Genomic DNA, 20,349 nt, shown 5'->3' on the forward strand with positions numbered 1-20,349 from the left:
ATTTTTTTTTACTTCTATCAGCATTTATTTGTTTGGATTCACCTCCACTTAGCTTAAAGCATTTAAAAACATGATATAAAATAATAGTTACATCTGTGATGTTTTAAGTCATACATATTGTACAATAATGTGCTTTATACATATTTATAAAATACAAAATGTCATTTAGTATTCATGCAACACTAGTTCAGAGACTACGGGGCTGTCCACACGGAGACGCGTATCACTTTATACATATAAATTTGTTATCGTATTGGCGTTTCATCCACACGGATCCGGCGTTTTGGGAGACTGAATCCGCTATTATTTGAAACCGGGTCCTAAAGTGGATAAATCTGAAACCGACACCCTGGCGGTTTCGTCTGTACAGCCAATCCGTATATTTTGTGAAGCGAAAACGTCATCACATCACGTGTCGGAAGCGTCACACGTAACAGCAACAACAATAACGGCGGACTACGTGATTGTGTTCGTGCTACAGAAGCTACTAAAGCCTACTAGCTTTATTACAGCAAAATCTATTGCTTCTATGCAATTGTGGTGACCAACAAGCGATAATGGACAACACCATATGTTGGTTATGCGCATGCTCAAAGTCTTCTTCTCCGTGTATAGTGTATATCTGTGGCAGAATTACAACGCCCCATACTGGTCCGGAATATATACTACAACACTTTCAGTCGATTTCAGTGGTTTCGGTTTTACGGATTATTTTTTAAGAGCAAGGAAAAAAAATGATCGGATAGGGAATGCACCGGCTTCGTGTGGACATAGCCTACATCTGCTCATAGAGAATGAGGTCACAAACACTTCTCAAAATACAAATCATATAAATATATGATTTGTATTTTGAGAAGTGTATGTATTTATTTGTGTGGTCTTGTGACTTCAACAGCAACCAGACTTCTTCTGTGGTTGTTCTCTCTTCAACGCTGTGTGTTTTTCCACCTTTTGTCTCTTCCGCTGCACTAACAACCTAATGGCAGAAAAATAGGTCATTATAAATAACACAATGCACACATATTGGGTGAACAAATGGTATGACAGATTTAGTTTGCTTTGAATCTTACTCAGCTAAACTCTTCATGCATTCTGACACATTATCTCCAGTCGCAGCACTGCACTCCATGAAATGAATCTTATACTCCTAAATAAAGAGATACAAACAAGGTTATATATATAACATTTATTAAGGTCAGTGGAGTTGTGGTATCACGCAAACCCAGACAACAGTATTCATGCAACACTAGTTCAGAGACTACATCTGTTTGAAGAGAATGAGGTCAATATGTTTTCTTACTCTAGCGAGATCCTCCCCTTCCTGAACCTGGACTTCACGCTCCACAGAATCGTTCTTGTTGCCGAGCAACATCATGACGACATCATCAGGAGCCTTTTCCTGTTTGACATTGTCAATCATTAGAAAAACAATTCAGAAAAGTATTATAATATAAACTAGATGTAGCATGTAGATGTTTAATGCAATGTTAGTTTAGTGATAAATATTATATTTATTTATTTTAAACATTTTTAAATGTTATTATAATAGAGCAATAACTCACATAAGGAAATAATAAATGAAAACATTATCTACCTGAACCTGAGTAATCCAATTTCTCACAGACATAAAACTCTTTGATGATGTAATGTCATACATGAGCAAAAGGCCATTGGCCCTGTGAAACACCTGGGTGGTAATGCTGTGAAACCTTTAAAAACATATTTTTTGTTGTTAAAATATACACATTGATAAACCTACTCACTATTACATATTTGAGAACCAGTCCGTGAAATCCCAGCTAAAGTCATTTTGTTTGTGATTTACTGTTTTATACATAAAATTATCCTAGATAATGTAAAGAACATTCTGTGAAAATATAACCTTGATATCTTTGATATGATCGAGGTCATGTTAACGATTGAAATCAACCTTTGCTGTTCCTAATCTCATAATTAGATTATTCCCTGGATTTCACAGACATGGACACATTTTATTCTCTTTTGAATTTTTTGCTATGATGTCATACCTTTCTTGACCCGCTGTGTCCCATATGTGCAGTTTAACGACTCTTTCATCCAACACAACATTCTGTACGCAGGTGTCAACACCTAGGTGACACATATGAACATTCTGTAAAAATATAACCTTTATATCTTTTATATCGACTAAGTTATATTGATAACATTATGTACTGTACGCAGGTGTCAACAACTGGGTGTGACACAAATGAACCTTCTGTAAAAAATGTAACCTTGATATCGTTAATATTGACTGTATTGAGTAAGATCATGTCAAAGATTGAAATTAATGTGAACTCAATGATTGAAATCAAACTTAGACGCTTATAATATTATTGTTAGGGTCACATTTTATTTTTCCGCTATGATGTCATACCTCTCTTGACCCGCTGTGTCCCATATATGCAGTTTAACAACTCTGTCACCCAACACAACATTCTGTACACAGGTGTCAACACCTGGGCGTGACACATTTGATTTTAAACTGATTTATATGCAATTATCTCAAAAGGTGAGAAAGTACATGTTTGGTCTTAAGACTCACCAATAGTAGAAGAGTAATCTGGAGTGAAGTATCCTTTATGGAAGCGTCTTACGAAAGATGTCTTTCCCACGCAGCTGTCTCCCACCATCACCACATTAAACTGAACCATTTCCATATCTGAAACGTTTTAACAGTTTGTGTTCATATAAGAAATAGAAATATGACTCCAATAATAATTCATATTCAGGATGATTTTTTACCTTGTTCAGTCCTGTTCTTTAAATCAATTGCCTGTTTTTGTCCAGGACTTCTGCCAGTTTGTCCTGCTTTTTTGATCTGGTGAACAAAAGAAAAATATTACTGAATGCACAGTAGATAGATAGATAGATAGATAGATAGATAGATAGATAGATAGATAGATAGATATGTAGGTAGAATGATAGATAGATAGATAGATAGATAGATAGATAGATAGATAGATAGATAGATAGATAGATAGATAGATAGATAGATAGATAGATAGATAGATAGATAGATAGATAGATAGATAGATAGATAGATAGGTAGAATGATAGATAGATAGATAGATATATAGATAGATAGATAGATAGATAGATAGATAGATAGATAGATAGATAGATAGATAGATACAGTAGATAGATACGATACAATGATAGATAGAACAATAGATAGATAGAACGATAGAACAATAGATAGAATGATAGATAGATACAGTAGATAGATTGATTGATACAGTAGATAGATAGATGATAGATAGATAGATAGATAGATAGATAGATAGATAGATAGATAGATAGATAGATAGATAGATAGATAGATAGAGTTGATAGATACAGTAGATAGATAGATAGATAGATAGATAGATAGATAGATAGATAGATAGATAGATAGATAGATAGATAGATAGATAGATAGATAGATAGATAGATAGAACGATAGATAGATACAGTAGATAGATTGATTGATACAGTAGATAGATAGATAGATAGATAGATAGATAGATAGATAGATAGATAGATAGATAGATAGATAGATAGATAGATAGATAGAGTTGATAGATACAGTAGATAGATAGATAGATAGATAGATACAGTAGATAGATTGATTGATACAGTAGATAGATAGATAGATAGATAGATAGATAGATAGATAGATAGATAGATAGATAGATAGATAGATAGAGTTGATAGATACAGTAGATAGATAGATAGATAGATAGATAGATAGATAGATAGATAGATAGATAGATAGATAGATAGATAGATAGATACAGTAGATATATAGATACAGTAGATAGATACAATAGATAGATAGATAGATAGATATATAGATAGATAGATAGAGTGGATAGATACGATACAACGATAGATAGAACGATAGATAGATAGAACGATAGATAGATAGAGCAATAGATAGAACGATAGAATGATAGATAGATACAGTAGATAGATTGACTGATACAGTAGATAGATAGATAGATAGATAGATAGATAGATAGATAGATAGATAGATAGGTAGATAGATAGATAGATAGATAGATAGATAGATAGATAGATAGATAGATAGATAGATAGATAGAACGATAGAACGATAGAACGATAGATAGATAGATAGATAGATAGATAGATAGATACAGTAGATAGATAGATAGATAGATAGATCCAGTAGATAGATAGGATACAACAATAGATAGAACAATAGATAGATAGAACGATAGATAGGATGATAGATAGAACAATAGATAGAACGATAGATAGAACGATAGAACGATAGAACGATAGATAGATAGATAGATAGATAGATAGATAGATAGATAGATAGATAGATAGATAGATAGATAGATAGATAGATACCATTATGTCATCACTGTGGCGTTCTTCATTCTCACATTCAGATGGGTTCAGCTCACCCAAGTCCCTCTTGGCCATGTTGGTGCGCCTTGACCCAAATTTCCTTTTAGTTGATGGTGAAGTACTTTCTTGGATGCCAGACTTAGCACTTTCCTCTAGTTGACAGCTAGTTTTGAGTCCAATGGGTACATCAAGACATTCTTTATTCCCCTCTTGATCTTCGATCTCACACACTTTAGATTCCTCAGCTGTTTCAAGGTCCTTTTTGAGAACTTTTGGTTCTTGCTTATTTTTCTCCAAGTCCTCTGCCATCTCCTCATCTTCCCTTTTCACTTGCAGTTGCTGTCTGGGACTCTTGCGAGTCGAACCCATTTTTCTTCGTCGTCCTGGTGAGCCGAGCTCAGATGGACTTTCGGGACGCTGCGATTGTGTCACCTGGAGAGAGTCTTTGTCTGACGTTTCAACAGGAGCATTCACCAAGCCACCTGAATTTGGGTCATTGATGATCAACTGATTTTGTGAACTTTGAGAAGTCTGATTTAACACTCTCTCTATCTCACTGAGAAGTGAGCTTTCTGAGTGCTCAGGACTATCATGAATTATTTGGTCGCTGTTCTGGTCATCTCTTGGTGCAATCTGTATCTGCACATGTGAATCTGTGCCTTCAGATTCTTCTCTCTTCACCTCTCTCTTTCCTCGAAAATTTTTGCGAGTCGAGCCCATCTTTCTTCTTTTATCAGTGGTAACAGTTTCTGGTTCTGTTGGTCGAGTAGGGTCAGCACATTCAGGTACGTTCAATGGTTCTGGGTTTGTATAAGAATTTGGATCACTTCGCTCCTCTGATCCTTCATTTTCTTCTGGGTTTTCTGTCTGCTTGTCTAATTCGCTTTCATTATCCTGAATGTCATGGCCTTGTTTAGGGGTTGAATTAAATGGTTGCTGATGACATACATAAGTTCTTGTAATTGTTAATGATGTCGCTTCTTCGAGAGTAAACTTTTCCTCTGATTTTGTAGCCCCATCATCAGTTTGTACATTTTGTATTTCTCCATTGTTTTCGTTTCCAACTTCTCTCTCATTTTCTGACTTTTTTCCTCTAAGAGTCTTGCGGGTTGACCCCATCCTTCTCTTCTGCATGGAACTGCTAGAGACCGAATGGATTTCTCCATCTTCAGTTTGAGGACTTTCAACCATGACAACTGGCTGAGATAAGATGTGAATTTGGTTTTCTTCCATGAGCAGGACATCAGACCTTTTTTCTTGGATCTCTGGTAAATTCTGATGATGATTATCATCCTGTGATGGTCCAGTTTGTGTTTGAAATATATCTGATGAAGATTTTTGCTCTTCTTCTAATGTAATCCTTCTGTGCCACTCCTTATTTTCAGATGGATGTTCACTTATTTCCTGTTCTGCGATTTTTACGGTCTCTGAAGTCTCTTTATCTTCATTATGTTCAACATTCTTCATTTTTTGATCCACAACATTATTCTGGTCTTGAATTTCTAAGTGTGGTTCTGTATCTTCCTTATTTGCCTTTTCTTCTCCATCTTTTTCTTGAAAATCTTCTTTTTCTTTGTTTCCTCTTAGTGGTCTGCGAGTTGAGCCCATTTTTCGTTTTTGAACAACTGGACTTAATTTCGATTGGGAATCTTCTCGCTGAGTATCTTCTGGATTGATGCCGATTTCAGTTTTCACAGAAATTGTGTTTGTCTCTTCTGAACCAACATCTTTCTGAAGACCAGCATCACTGACAGCAGAAACACTCTCAACATTTTCGGATGTAACAAACTCAACTTGTCTCATGAGAACATTAACATCACAGATCTTCATCTCTGTTCCTTCTCTTCCAACAATTGCAGTGTCAAACATTTTGATCTCTGTTTGGAATTCCAAATGTGCATTTGTGTCTCTCTCTGCTGGTAAACTTTCAACATTACCAGTATTATCCTGAGTATCTGCATGTAGGGTTTGTGATTGTGTGATGTCACAGATTCTCTCTGCGGTGGATTCCTCAGACACAAAATCTGATGACGGGATGAGAGCAGAGCCCAACACTTCAACAGAAGCAGCATCTTTCTCCACACTTATTTCCCTTTCCTGTTCTTTCTCATCACTAATTAAACTTTCACGGTTAAGTGTCTCACTTTCATCATATTGTTCTCTGTTTTTTCTTTGCCCTTTGTTTCCTCTCAGAGGTTTCCGGGTTGAGCCCATTTTTCGTTTTTGAACAAGTGGGTTCAAATTTGATTGTATCTCCTCTTTCTGGGAATCTTCTGGAATTTCAGTGATGGTTTCCTGTACTGTTTGTGACTCTCCAGTGACAACATCTCCATATGAGAAACCACAGGTCGTCAAAGTAGAAATACTCTCAGCATGTTCAGTTTCTTGAAGTTCTTCCAAGTTCGTATGAGGGGTTGAATCATTTCCCTCTTCTGTTAATACTATATGTTCAACATTCATCAGTGTTTTAACTACAACATTATTCTGGTCTTGAATTTCTGAGTGTGGTTTTGTGTCATCCTCATTTGCCTTTCTTTCTCCATCATTTTCTTTCTCTGTCTTCCCTCTGAGTGGTCTGCGAGTTGAGCCCATTTTTCGTTTTTGAACAACTGGAGTAAATTTTGATTGTGAATCTTCTGTGTTTGTCTCTTCTGAACCAACATCTTTCTGAAGACCAGCATCACTGACAGCAGAAACACTTTCAACATTTTTGGATGCTTCCAACGCCTGCTGGATTATATCAGATACAACAAATTCAACTTGTCTCATGGGATCATTAACATCACCAAGGCTCTCTTCTGTTCCTTCTCTTCCAACAATTGCCGAGTCAAACATTTTGATCTCTGTTTGGATTTCTAAATGTGCATGTGTGTCTCTCTCTGCTGGTAATATATTTTTATCTGGATTTTCTAATTGTAAATCTGATTGGCTGTCATTATCCAGGGCATTAACATTGGTTAGATGTTCTTCTACTCCTGCTTGTTTAGTCTGATTGATTTGATAATTTGTCTCTGAGATCTCTTCTTCTTTGTTGTATCCAACATCCAGCATTTTTGGCATCATAGGATCTACAAAAATGTTCTGTTCTTGAATTTTATAATGTGGTTCTGTTTCTACCTCATTAATTTTTTCTTCCTTTTCCTTGACATCTTGTCCTTTCTCTTTGTTTCCTCTGAGTGGTCTGCGAGTTGAGCCCATTTTTCGTTTGGGAACAACTGGACTCAATTTTAATTGTGAATCTTCTTGAGAATCATTTGGATTGAAGCTGATTTCTGTTTTCTCTGAAACTCTGCTTGTCTCTCCTGAATCAACATCTTGCAGAAGAAGACCAGCATCAGTCACAGCAGAAACACTTTCAACATTTTCAGATGCTTTCAACGCCTCCTGATTTGTATCATCATGCAGAAAATCTGACTCAATTGTCATATTACTCTTCACTGTAACTGTAGCTCCAACAAAAGCTTCTGTGTCTTGCTCTATTGGTTCTCTTTCCTGAGTATCTGCATGAACTTCAACAAGAGCAGCATCCACACTAATGTTCCTTTCCTGTTCTTTCTCCTCATCGATCAAACTTTCACTGTTAAGTGTCTCACTTTCTTCATACTGTTCCCTGTTTTTTCTTTGCCCTTTGTTACCTCTAAGAGGTCTACGAGTTGAGCCCATTTTTCTCTTGTGAACAATTGGATTTAATTCTGATTGTATCTCCTCTTCCTGAGAATCTTCTGGGATTTCTGTGATGTTTTCCTGTACTGTAAGTGATTCTTCTGAAACTACAGTGACAACATCTCTGTATGAGAGACCAGATTCAGTCACAGTAGAAACACTCTCAGCATGTTCAGTTACATGAAGTTCTTCCAGGTTCATATTAGGGGTTGTATCATTTTCCTCTTCTGTTAATACTTTGTTATTCTCTGGGTTTTCTGTTTGTAAATCTGTTTGACTGTCATTATCCTGAACATTGACATTGGTTAGATGTTCTGCTACTTCTGTTTCTGTGAAATCTTCAAACTTCTTATGTTCTGTGTTTGCACTGTGAGACACCTCTTCCTCTTCACTTTGTTGTTTTGTAACAGATGTGACTGTTGAGTGCACGTCTTCAATAGGTAGTATTTTTAATGCTGTATTTTCAGTTTCTCCCTCTGTCTTTTCTCTAGCTTCACTCTCACCTTCTATTGTCCTCTCAGTGTCAACTTCTTGTGGATCATCTTGTGTTTGAGATATAATTGATGAAGATTTTTGCTCTTGTTCTGATGTTATCTCTCCATGCCACTCCTTATTTTCAAATGGATGTTCAGATAGCTTCTCTTCTGCAACTCTTACTGTCTCTGAGATCTCTTCTTCTTTGTTGTATCCTACATCAATAATTTCCTGCATCATGGGATCTACACAAATTTTCTGTTCTTGATTTTCTATATGTGGTTCTGTTTCGTCCTCAAATGTTTTTTCTTCCTTTTCCTTGACAACTTGTCCTTTCTCTTTGTTTCCTCTGAGTGGTCTGCGAGTTGAGCCCATTTTTCGTTTGGGAATAACTGGATTCATTTTCGATTGTGAATCTTCTCCTTGAGAATCTTCTGGATTGATGCTGATTTCAGTTTTCTCTGGAACTCTGCTTGTCTCTCCTAAATCAACATGCAGAAGAAGACCAGCATCACTTAGAGCAGAAACACCTTCAACATTATCAGATGCTTCAAATGATTCCTGGTTTGTATCAGATGTATTATTTTGAAAAAAATCTGACTCAATTGTAATATTACTCTGCATTGTAACTGTAGTTTCTGTATCTTGGTCTAGTTGTTCCCCTTCAACATCTCCACCATTTTCCTGTGATTCTGTATGACATTTTAAGGGAGTTTGTGATTGTGTGAGGTCACAGATTCTCTCTGCGGTGGGTTCCTCAGACACAAAATCTGAACTATATGATGACAGCATGAGAGCAGAGTCCAACACTTCAACAGGAGCAGCATCTTTCTCAACACTTATTTCCCTTTCCTGTTCTGTCTCATCACTGATCAAACTTTCTCTGTTAAGTGTCTCACTTTCTTCATATTGTTCCCTGTTTTTTCTTTGCCCTTTGTTTCCTCTAAGAGGTCTTCGGGTTGAGCCCATTTTTCTCTTGTGAACAATCGGATTTAATTCTGATTGTATCTCCTCTTTCTTCTGAGAATCTTCTGGGATTTCGGTGATGTTCTCATGTACTGTGTGTGATTCTCCTAAAATATCTCTATACGAGAGACCAGATTCAGTCACAGTAGAAACACACTCAGCATTTTCGGTTTTGTTAAGTTCTTCCAGGTTCATATGAGGCATTGTATCAGTTTCCTCTTCTGTTAATACTGTTTGTAAATCTGGTTGACTGTAATTGTCCTGAATGTTCACATTGGTTAGATGTTCTGCTTCTTTTCTTTCTGTGAAATTTTCAATCTCTTTGCTTCCCTCACTTGTCTCATTCTTCCTATCAAACGCTGCATTTTCTGTGTTTACACTGAGAGACGTCTCCTCCTCTTCACTTTGTTGATGTGTGACAGATGTGACAGGAACTGTTAAGGTCATATTTTCAAGAGTAAATATTTCTTCTGACATTGTGGCTTCATCATTAACTGCTATATCTTCAGTTTCTCCTTCTTTCTCTTCTCTAACTTCTCTCTTACTTTCTAGCAACCTCACAGTGTCAAATTGTGGTGAATCATCTTGTGTCTGAGATAAATTTGATGAAGACATTTGCTGTTGTTCAGATGTAATCTCTCCATGCCACTTCTCTTCATGAGCGGCATCATCATACAGTTCCTGTGTTGACCTGCTCACTGTCTCTGTGATCTCATGTTCTTCATTATGTCTTAAATCCATTATAGTTTGTAGGTCGTGATCTGTCAAATTATTCTGATCCGGAGTTTCTAAATGTAGGCCTGTGCCCTCCTCTGACACTTCTTCACTAGCTCCTTCCTTTATCTCTTTTCCACTTTTGATTTTCTCTTTGTTTCCCTTGAGTGGTCTGCGAGTTGAGCCCATTTTTCGTTTGTGAACAACTGGAGTCAATTTCGATTGTGAATTTTCTTCTTGAGAATCTTCTGGATTGGTGCTGATTTCAGTTTTCTCTGAAATTCTGCTTGTCTCTCCTGAATCAACATCTTGCAGAAGAAGACCAGCATCAGTCAAAGCAGAAACACTTTCAACATTTTCAGATGCGTTGAACGCCTTCTGATTTGTATCAAGTGGATTATCATGCAGAAAACCTGACTCGATTGTCATACTACTCTCCATTGTAACTGTAACTCCAACAGAAGCTTCTGTGTCTTGCTCTATTGGTTCTTTATCCTGAGTATCTGCATGAACTTTCATAAGAGTTTGTGATTGTGTGATATCACAGATTCTCTCTTTAGTGGATTCCTCAGACACTAAATCTGAACTATATGACGGCATGAGAGCAGAGTCCAACACTTCAACAGGAGCAGCATCTTTCTCCACACTTATTTCTCTTTCCTGTTCTTTCTCCTCATCGATCAAACTTTCACTGTTAAGTGACTCACTTTCTTCATATTGTTCTCTGTTTTCTCTTTGCCCTTTGTTTCCTCTTAGAGGTCTACGAGTTGAGCCCATTTTTCTCTTGTGAAAAATTGGATTTAATTCTGATTGTATCTCCTCTTTCTGAGAATCTTCTGGGATTTCTGTGATGTTTTCATCTACTGTAAGTGATTCTTCTGAAACTACAGTGACAACATCTCTGTATGAGAGACCAGATTCAGTCACAGTAGAAATATTCTCAGCATGTTCAGTTACTTGAAGTTCTTCCTGGTTCATATGAAGGGTTGTATAATTTTCATCTTCTGTTAATACTTTGTTATTCTCTTGGTTTTCTGTTTGTAAATCTGGCTGATTGTCATTATCCTGAACATTGACATTGATTAGATGTTCTGCTACTTCTGTTTCTGTAAAATCTTTAAACTGTTTGCTTTCATCACTTGTCTCATTCGTCCTGTCAAACGCTGCATGTTCTGTGTTTGCACTGTGAGACGTCTCTTCGTCTTCACTTTGTTGATGTGTGACAAATGTGACTGTTGAGTTCATGTCTTCAATAGTTAGTATTTTTTCAGTACCTCCTGCATCATCATTTACTGCTGTATTTTCAGTTTCTCCATCTTTCTTTTCTCCAGCTTCACTTTCATTTTCCATTGTCCTCTTGGTGTCAACTTGTGGTGGATCATCTTGTGTCTGAGATATATCTGATGAAGATTTTTGCTCTTGTTCTGATGTTATCTCTCCATGCCACTCCTTATTTTTAAATAGATGTTCAGTTAGCTCCTCTTCTGCAACTCTTACTGTCTCTGGGGTTTCTTCTTCTTTATTGTAGCCTACATCCATATTTTTCTGCATAATGGGATCTACACAAATTTTCTGTTCTTGACTTTCTATATGTGGTTCTGTTTCGTCCTCAAATGTTTTTTCTTCCTTTTCCTTGACATCTTGTCCTTTCTCTTTGTTTCCTTTGAGTGGTCTGCGAGTTGAGCCCATTTTTCGTTTGTGAACAACTGGATTCAATTTCGATTGTGAATCTTCTTCTTGAGAATCTTCTGGATTGATGCTGATTTTAGTTTTCTCAGAAGTTGCATCTGTCTTTTCTGAATCAACATCTTGCATAAAAAGACCAGCATCAGTTACAACAGAAACACCTTCAACATTAACAGATCCTTTCAACATCTCCTCATTTGTATCATGTGGATTATTTTGCTCAATTGTAATATTACTCTGCATTATAACTGTAGTTTCAACAGTAGCTTCTGTGTTTTGCTCTATTGGTTCCCCTTCAACATCTCCAGCATTTTCCTGTGATTCTGTATGACATTTTATGGGAGTTTGTGATTGTGTGATGTCAGAGATTCTCTCTGCGGTGGATTTCTCAGACACTAAATCTGAACTATGTGATGATGGCATGAGAGCAGAGTCTAACACTTCAAGAGAAGCAGCATCTTTCTCCACACTTATTTCTCTTTCCTGTTCTGTCTCATCACTGATCAAACTTTCTCTGTTAAGTGTCTCACTTTCTTCATATTGTTCCCTGTTTTTTCTTTGCCCTTTGTTTCCTCTGAGTGGTCTTCGAGTTGAGCCCATTTTTCGTTTGTGAACAAATGGATTCAATTCTGATTGTATCTCCTCTTTCTGAGAATCTTCTGGGATTTCGGTGATGTTTTCATGTACTGTGTGTGATTCTCCTGAAACATCTCCATATGAGAGACCAGATTCAGTCACAGTAGAAATACTCTCAGCTGGAATTTCTTCCAGGTTCATATAAGTCGTTGTATCATTTTCCTCTTTTGTTAATACTGTTTGTAAATCTGGTTGACTGTTATCATCCTGAATGTTCGCATTGGTTAGATGTTCTGCTTCTTTTCTTTCTGTGAAATCTTCAATGTCTTTGCTTTCATCACCTGTCTCATTTATCATGTCAAACGCTGCATTTTCTGTGTTTACACTGAGAGACGTCTCTTCCTCTTCACTGTGTTGATGTGTGACAGATGTGACAGGAACTGTTAAAGTCTTATTTTCAAGAGCAAATATTTCTTCTGACTTTGTGGCTTCATCATTAACTGCTGTGTCTTCAGTTTCTCCATCTTTCTCTTCTCCAACTTCTCTTATACTTTCCAGCATCACCACAGTGTCAACATGTGGTGGATCATCTTGTGTCTGAGATAAATTTGATGAAGACATTTGCTGCTGTTCAGATGTAATCTCTCCATGCAACTTCTCTTTATCAGCGGCATAACCACAAAGTTCCTGTGTTGACCTGCTCACTGTCTCTGTGATCTCATGTTCTTCATTATCTCTTACATTGATTATAGTTTGCATTATGTTGTGATCTATCACATTATTCTGATCCCGAGTTTCTAAATGTAGGCCTGTGTCCTCTTCTGACACTTCTTCACTAGCTCCTTCCTTTATCTCCTGTCCACTTTTGATTTTCTCTTTGTTTCCTTTGAGTGGTCTGCGAGTTGAGCCCATTTTTCGTTTGTGAACAAATGGATTCAATTTCGATTGTGAATCTTCTCCTTGAGAATCTTCTGGATTGATGCTGATTTCAGTTTTCTCTGAAACTGGGTCTGTCTTTTCTGAATCAACATCTTGCAGAAGAAGACCAGCATCAGTCAGAGCAGAAACACTTTCAACATTTTCAGATGCTTCAAATGATTCCTTGTTTGTATCAGATGTATTATTTTGAAGAAAATCTGACTCAACTGTAATACTACTCTGAACTGTAACTGTATCTCCAACAAACTTAACTTGTTTGTTGACAACATTAACTTCAAAGATGCTTTCTTCTGTTCCTTCTCCTTCAGTAGTTGATGAGTCAAGCATTTTAATCTCTGTCTGAATTTCTAAGTGTGGTTTTGTGTCTTGGTCTATTGGTTCTCTTTCAACATCTCCCGCATTTTCCTGTGATTCTGTTTGACATTCTATGGTAGTTTGTGATTGTGTGATGTCAGAGATTCTCTCTTCAGTGGATTCCTCAGACACGAAATCTGAACTACATGATGACGGCATGAGAGGAGAGTCCAACATTTCAACAGGAGCAGCATCTTTCTCCACACTTATTTCTCTTTCCTGTTCTTTCTCCTCATCAATCAAACTTTTACTGTTAAGTGACTCACTTTCTTCATATTGTTCCCTGTTTTTTCTTTGCCCCTTGTTTCCTCTAAGAGGTCTTCGAGTTGAGCCCATTTTTCGTTTGTGAACAAATGGATTCAATTCTGATTGTATCTCCTCTTTCTGAGAATCTTCTGGGATTTCGGTGATGTTCTCATGTACAGTAAGTAATTCTCCTGAATCAACTTTGACTTCATCTCCATATGAAAGGTCAGTTTCAGTCACATTAAAAATATTCTGAGCATGTTCAGTTACTTGAAGTTCTTCCAGGTTCATATGAAGGGTTGTATCATTTTCCTCTTCTGTTAATACTCTATTATTTTCTGGGTTTTCTGTTTGTAAATCTGATTGACTGTCATTATCCTGAACATTAACATTGGTTAGATGTTCTGCTACTTTGCTTTCTGTGAAATCTTCAATCTCTTTTCTTTCATCACTTGTCTCATTAGTCCTCTCAAACGCTGCATTTTCTGTGTTTGCACTGAGAGAAGTCTCTTCCTCTTCATTTTGTTGATGTGTGACAGACGTGACAGTAACTGTTAAGTTCATGTCCTCAGGAGTAAGTATTTCCTCTGATGTTATGTCTTCATCATTTACTGCTGTATTTTCAGTTTCTCCATCTTTCTCCTCTCCAGCTTCACTTTCATTTTCCATTGTCCTCTCAGTGTCAACTTGTGGTGGATCATCTTGTGTCTGAGATATAACTGATGAAGATTTTTGCTCTTGTTCTGATGTTATCTCTCCATGCCACTCCTTATTTTCAAATGGATGTTCAGATGGCTTCTCTTCTGCAACTTTTACTGTCTCTGAGATATCTTCATCTTTTTTGTATCCTACATCAATAATTTCCTGCATCATGGGATCTACAACATTTTTCGGTTCTTGAATTTCTGAATGTGGTTCTGTTTCGTCCTTATTTGTTTTTTCTTCCTTTTCCTTGACATCTTGGCCTTTCTCTTTGTTTCCTCTGAGTGGTCTGCGAGTTGAGCCCATTTTTCGTTTGTGAACAACTGGACTCAATTTCGATTGTGAATCTTCTCCTTGAGAATCATCTGGATTGATGCTAATTTCAGTGTTTTCTGAAACTGCATCTGTCTTTTCTGAATCAACACCTTGCTGAAGAAGACCAGCATCAGTTTTGGCAGAAATACCTTCAACATTATCAGATCCTTTCAACTCCTCCTCATTTGTATCATGTGGATTATAATGCAGAAAATCTGACTCAATTGTCATATTACTATCCACTGTAACTGTAGCTCCAACAATAGCTTCTGTGTTTTGCTCTGTTGGTTCTCTATCAATATCTCCAGCATTTTCCTGTGATTCTGTATGACATTTTATGGCAGTTTGTGATTGTGTGATGTCAGAGATTCTCTCTATGGTGGATTCCTCAGACACTAAATCTGAACTACATGATGACGGCATGAGAGCAAAGTCCAACACTTCAACAGGAGCAGCATCTTTCTCCACACTTATTTCTCTTTCCTGTTCTTTCTCCTCATCGATCAAACTTTCACTGTTAAGTGACTCACTTTCTTCATATTGTTCCCTGTTTTTTCTTTGCCCTTTGTTTCCTCTAAGAGGTCTTCGAGTGGAGCCCATTTTTCGTTTGTGAACAAATGGATTAAATTCTGATTGTATCTCCTCTTTCTGAGAATCTTCTGGGATTTTGGTGATGTTCTCATGTACTGTGTGTGATTCTCCTGAAATATCTCCAAATGAAGGACCAGATTCAGTCACAGTAGAAACACTCTCAGCATGTTCAGTTACTTGAAGTTCGTCCAGGTTCATTTGAAGGGTGGTATAATTTTCTTCTTCTGTTAATATTTTTTGTAAATCTGGTTGACTGTCATTGTCATTGACATCACTTGTCTCATTCGTCCTGTCAATCGCTGCATTTTCTGTGTTTGCACTGAGAGACGTCTCCTCCTCTTCACTTTGTTGATGTGTGACAGATGTAACGGTAACTGTTGAGTTCATTTCTTCAACAGTTAATATTTCCTCTAACTTTGTGGCTTCATCATAAACTGCTGTATCTTCAGTTTCTCCATCTCTCACTTCTACAACTTCCCACTCACTTTCCAGGCAGTTGTCAGAATCAGTTTGTGGTGGATCATCTTGTGTGTCAGATATATTTATTAAAGACTTTTGCTCATGTTTAGATGTATCGTCTCCATGCCACTTCTCAGCCACTTCATCATACAGTTCCTGTACTGAACTTTCTGCGATCTCATGTTTTTCATTATCTCTTACATAAACTATAGTTTGTAATATGTCGTGATCTATCACATTTTTCTGCTCTTGAGATTCTGAATCTAGGCCTGTGGCCGCCGCTGTCACTCTTTCATCACCTCTATCTTTTTCCTCGTCTTCTTGAGAATCATCTGGATTGATGAAGATTTCAGTTTTCTCAGAACCTGTGTTTGTCTCTTCTGAACCAGCTAAGAAAACATCTTGCAGATGACCAGTAGCAGTCACAACAGAAACATCCTCAACATTTTCAGATCCTTCCAACGCTTCCTTATTTGTATAAGATGTATTACTAGTCATATTACTTTCAACTGTAACTTTATCTTCAACAAACTCAACTTGACTAACAAGAACATTAAAGTCCAAGTTTATCTTTTCTGTTTCTTCTTCAACTACTGTTGAGTCCAACATAAACGCTGTTTGAATTCCTAAGCGTGGTTCTGTGTCTCCCTCTACTGGTACAATTTTAACATCTCCAGCATTTTCCTGAGATTCTCCATGGAATTTTATGGGAGTTTCTGATTGTGTGATGTCACAGGTTCTCTCTTCAGTGGATTCCTCAGACATTGTATCTGAACTACATGATGATGGCATGAGAGCAGAATCTAAAACTACAACAAGATCAGCATCTTTATTCACGCTTAAGTCCATTTTTGGCTTGAGAACAATCTGATTTAAGTCGTCTCCATGAGAATCTTCAGGAATGATGTTGATTACTGTTTGCTCGTGAACTGTATTTGACTCTAGCGAACTTTCAGAAATGTTCTCAGCACTTTCAGATGCATGAAATGCCTCAAGGTTAATATCAGAAAAATGCTTTTTATCTTCATCCTGAACACTTGCTAAAGGTTCTGCCACATCTAATGTGGCGACATGTGATCCATCAATCTTCTCATGTTCTCCTGTTTCTTCAAATTCTTCAATTACTTTGTATATTTCACTACTCTCATCTTTTTTATCAAAAGCTGGATCCTCTGATTTTGCATTTAGAAATATCTTTTCTTCTGCATTTTTCTCAAAGATACCTTGGGTGAAATCATAGCTTCTTTCATCAAGAAGTAGAGATCCCACATCTTCTAGAACCTCTGTCCTATTTTCCATCCTCTCTGTATCATCCTGTGATGGGTCGACTTGTATTTGAGATGTATCTGATGTAGACATTGCTGTTGTTCTATCTCTTGTTGTGTAGAAACCTCACAAAACTGTGTGGTACCTCCCTCCTCTCCTTCATTATCTTCTGCATCCATAATGTTCTGCAACATATTGTCATCTTTAACATTGTCTTTGACAATATCCTGGTCTATCATTTCAAATGCATCTGTTTCAGGTCTTGTTTTAGTACCCACACTCTCAATTTCCCTCGTAGCCACAGTCTGGAGATCTACACCTTTTTCTGTAAAATACTTTGCATCCATGACCATTTCAGTCATTGTATCTCTCTCCCCTTCTACATTATCTTTTGCATCCATAAATATTTGCTCAGTATTGTCGCCTTTGACATTATCCTGGTCTATCATTTCAAATGCTATCATTTCAGGTCCTGTTTTAGCAGCCGAAGTTTGGAGATCTACACCTTGTTCTGTAAAATCCTCCACATCCGTCACAATTTCAGTCATAGAAACATCAAATGTTACTGATGTGTCAATAACATCATTAACGTCCTTTTCCTCTTTGATTTCCACATAAATCTCCTGACTTTCTCGAACATTTTCCACCTCGGGAAAACTCGCAGATGACTCTTCACTATTTATTGTAGGATTATTTGAAATCACAATCTCAGCCATGACATCACAAGATAATATACCGTCCTCAGGCAACAGACTACTAAGCTTTATATTGCTATTATGTAAATCCCCTGTTACAGGTGGCAAATTTGCCAAATTATAGTCTGCAGAAAAAGCAGACGTTTCTCCCTGCTGCATCTCTGACTGTATTTCTGTACATTCTTCAGTTGCCTCCATATACAAATTCTCCTCTATGTGCTTCATTTGCAGTCTGGTAGACTCTTCCTCCATCCTCATACTTTGTCCTAAAATGTTTGACCTTATAATCTCTTCATCCTCTAAACTGCTAATGTCAGGGGGTGTATTGCTCATTTCGGCTGTTGAATCTGTTACTATCTGTGTATCAGACACTTTGCTGTCTTCTGCTGTAAGTACATCAGTAAAAATTTCACATTTATTATCTTTAGGAGCACCACCAAAAGTACAGGATGAAGAAAGAGGTTCTTTGTCAATAACCACAAGTTTATCTAATTCATCTTGTTTTGATGATGAAATATTTGGACTATTTCTACATAGTTCCTCATCAGCTTCTCCTAATTTTACAGAATTGCAGTCATGTGAAGTGTTTGTATCGTGTCTTAAATCTTGGTAGCTACTGTTGAAATCTGTGAAATCTGCATTTAGTGCTGAACGAGTAGGAGGTGAGGCAGTCACATTTTGACACACTATAAACTCCTCAGTGTGATGACTAGATGTTTCAGATGCTGGCTTTGTTGGATTAACAACCGAAAAAGTAACTGATAGGTTGTTGGTTTCAGTTCCAGCCAAAGCTTCAGGCTCTTCGGCTCTTTCATATGAGAGGGATTCACCTGAAACAAAAGCTGATTCTGTGTGGTTTGTTGTATTTGTAGGACTGTCCCTTCGTTTCACATCATCCCACGTTTGCATCATCTCTGTTAACAGGCCGAACTCTGCTTCACTACTGCTTTTGACTTCTGCTTTCCATACATCCCCTGTCACATCACTTAAAAGATCTTGTACCTCTACATTTTCCCATCCTCTATTTCCTCCACGAGGCTTACGGGTCGAGCCCATTTTTCTTTTCTGTCCAGAGTTGCTTGCCAGTGGGGTTTCTTGGCCACTTTCTGCTGCTGTGACATCACCATAATGGGGTATAGGTTGCCCCATCGGCACGTCAATTGGCAAATCGATTGTTGACTGCTCATGAGGATTACTCCGTTCATCTTCTGTAAAGGAGATGTGTTCTTCTTCAATGGCTGATGGGTTCGGTTGAGTTACTTGTTCTTCACCAAACTCTTCTGTTGTTTTTACCTCATCACATGGTTTAAGTTTTCTCCCACCAGTATTCTTGCGCGTTGAACCTATTTTTCGTTTTCTTTCAGGCACTTCGGCTTCCGCTTCTAAATCCTTGTGAATCAATGCGTCTGGAGAACTTTCTAAGACTGGTGTTAGGCGATCAATGTTCAAGCTTGGAAGATGATCAGCAGACTGGGTTTGTGAAACAGTGGCTTCTGATTGGTTTTCAGTTTTGGTGTGAACCTCATCCTGCCCATCATCGTTATCTTTGTCCTCATTAAGTTTGAGACCTCTTGTACCTCGTCTAGATGAACCAAGCTTCTGGTTCTTTTTAGATCTTCTGCCTGACATGGCTGCTCACATGTGGCTATGGTGAGACAAACACATTTCAAAATATCTTTGACATCTTTATAAGAACGTCAATAAAAACGAAACCAGAGTGCATTAAAAATGCGTCACGTGTGACTCATTGCAAATGTCACGTATGAGCTAAAATGTATGATTCTTCATGAATCTTTTTTTAATGGAAATGTTTAACACAGTGTCATGACAGGTCTATTATAAAATTTTAAGAGTTATATTTGCACCTTGCAATGTTTATGTGACATGCATCATGTTTCTCACTTATTTACCTTATTTACACAAACAAGTATATAATTAGTAAAGTAATATATTTTGTGATTATTCTGCATCTGTAAACAACATTTTTGTGGGTGATGTATTGTATCTGACCTGTGCAACAAGAAATAAATTGAAAACATGGAATTCTGAATCTACTTTGAACTTATGACTAATAATGAAACACTATATACATAAACGATTGGATGGACTAAGATCCTGTTGTGATATATGAAAAAAGCCTTTGAATAAACTCTCACAGAAATTTCACTTAAAACATATACACAATCTGAAAACAACACAAGCTCTCAACTATAAAACATAGTAATCCGAAAGCTAGTAAAGACTATTTATATGAGGTGCGACCAACCACATCTTTACATGCAACGCTTTGCATCTTGATAAAGGATGATAATGATAAAGGGCAACA

At 37.2% G+C, this 20,349-nt stretch overlaps 1 protein-coding gene and 1 long non-coding RNA gene across 4 annotated transcripts; one reads left to right on the forward strand and one right to left on the reverse strand.

Annotated features, from left to right (window-relative positions):
* Positions 1-12: 12 nt before the first annotated feature.
* rab44 (RAB44, member RAS oncogene family) lies at positions 13-17,565 on the reverse strand. Of its 3 annotated transcripts, none has more exons than XR_012370741.1 (9): positions 4,378-17,565; positions 2,764-2,839; positions 2,564-2,680; positions 2,396-2,477; positions 1,595-1,709; positions 1,301-1,399; positions 1,071-1,147; positions 776-976; positions 13-194 (listed from the first exon to the last, which is right to left on the reverse strand). XR_012370741.1 is itself a non-coding variant. In XM_055212758.2 (8 exons), the coding sequence occupies exons 1-8, from the start codon at positions 17,419-17,421 to the stop codon at positions 889-891; spliced, it is 13,698 nt and encodes a 4,565-aa protein (XP_055068733.2). In that variant the 5' UTR covers positions 17,422-17,565; the 3' UTR covers positions 14-888. The 3 variants fall into 3 exon arrangements, 1 of the variants encoding a protein (XP_055068733.2); XR_008646277.2 differs by lacking the exon at positions 2,396-2,477 and adding an exon at positions 2,028-2,109 and having other exon boundaries at positions 14-194; XM_055212758.2 differs by lacking the exon at positions 2,396-2,477 and adding an exon at positions 2,028-2,109 and having other exon boundaries at positions 14-976.
* A 1,050-nt stretch (positions 17,566-18,615) lies between these two features.
* Positions 18,616-20,073, forward strand: LOC141365686 (uncharacterized). The gene is made up of 2 exons (XR_012370743.1): positions 18,616-19,268; positions 19,388-20,073. It is a non-coding gene; the product is annotated as an uncharacterized lncRNA (long non-coding RNA).
* Positions 20,074-20,349: the final 276 nt, after the last annotated feature.

Source organism: Misgurnus anguillicaudatus, chromosome 8, assembly GCF_027580225.2.
Source record: "Misgurnus anguillicaudatus chromosome 8, ASM2758022v2, whole genome shotgun sequence".
Lineage (NCBI taxonomy): Eukaryota > Metazoa > Chordata > Actinopteri > Cypriniformes > Cobitidae > Misgurnus > Misgurnus anguillicaudatus.

Coding starts and splice junctions, on each gene's coding strand:
- rab44 (XM_055212758.2), bottom strand. CDS start 17,421: ATGTCTACATCAGATACATCTCAAATACAAGTCGACCCATCACAGGAT. Junction 2,681..2,763: donor AAAGAACAGGACTGAACAAG/GTAAAAAATCAT, acceptor AAAACGTTTCAG/ATATGGAAATGGTTCAGTTT. Junction 977..1,070: donor TGCATGAAGAGTTTAGCTGA/GTAAGATTCAAA, acceptor TTCTGCCATTAG/GTTGTTAGTGCAGCGGAAGA.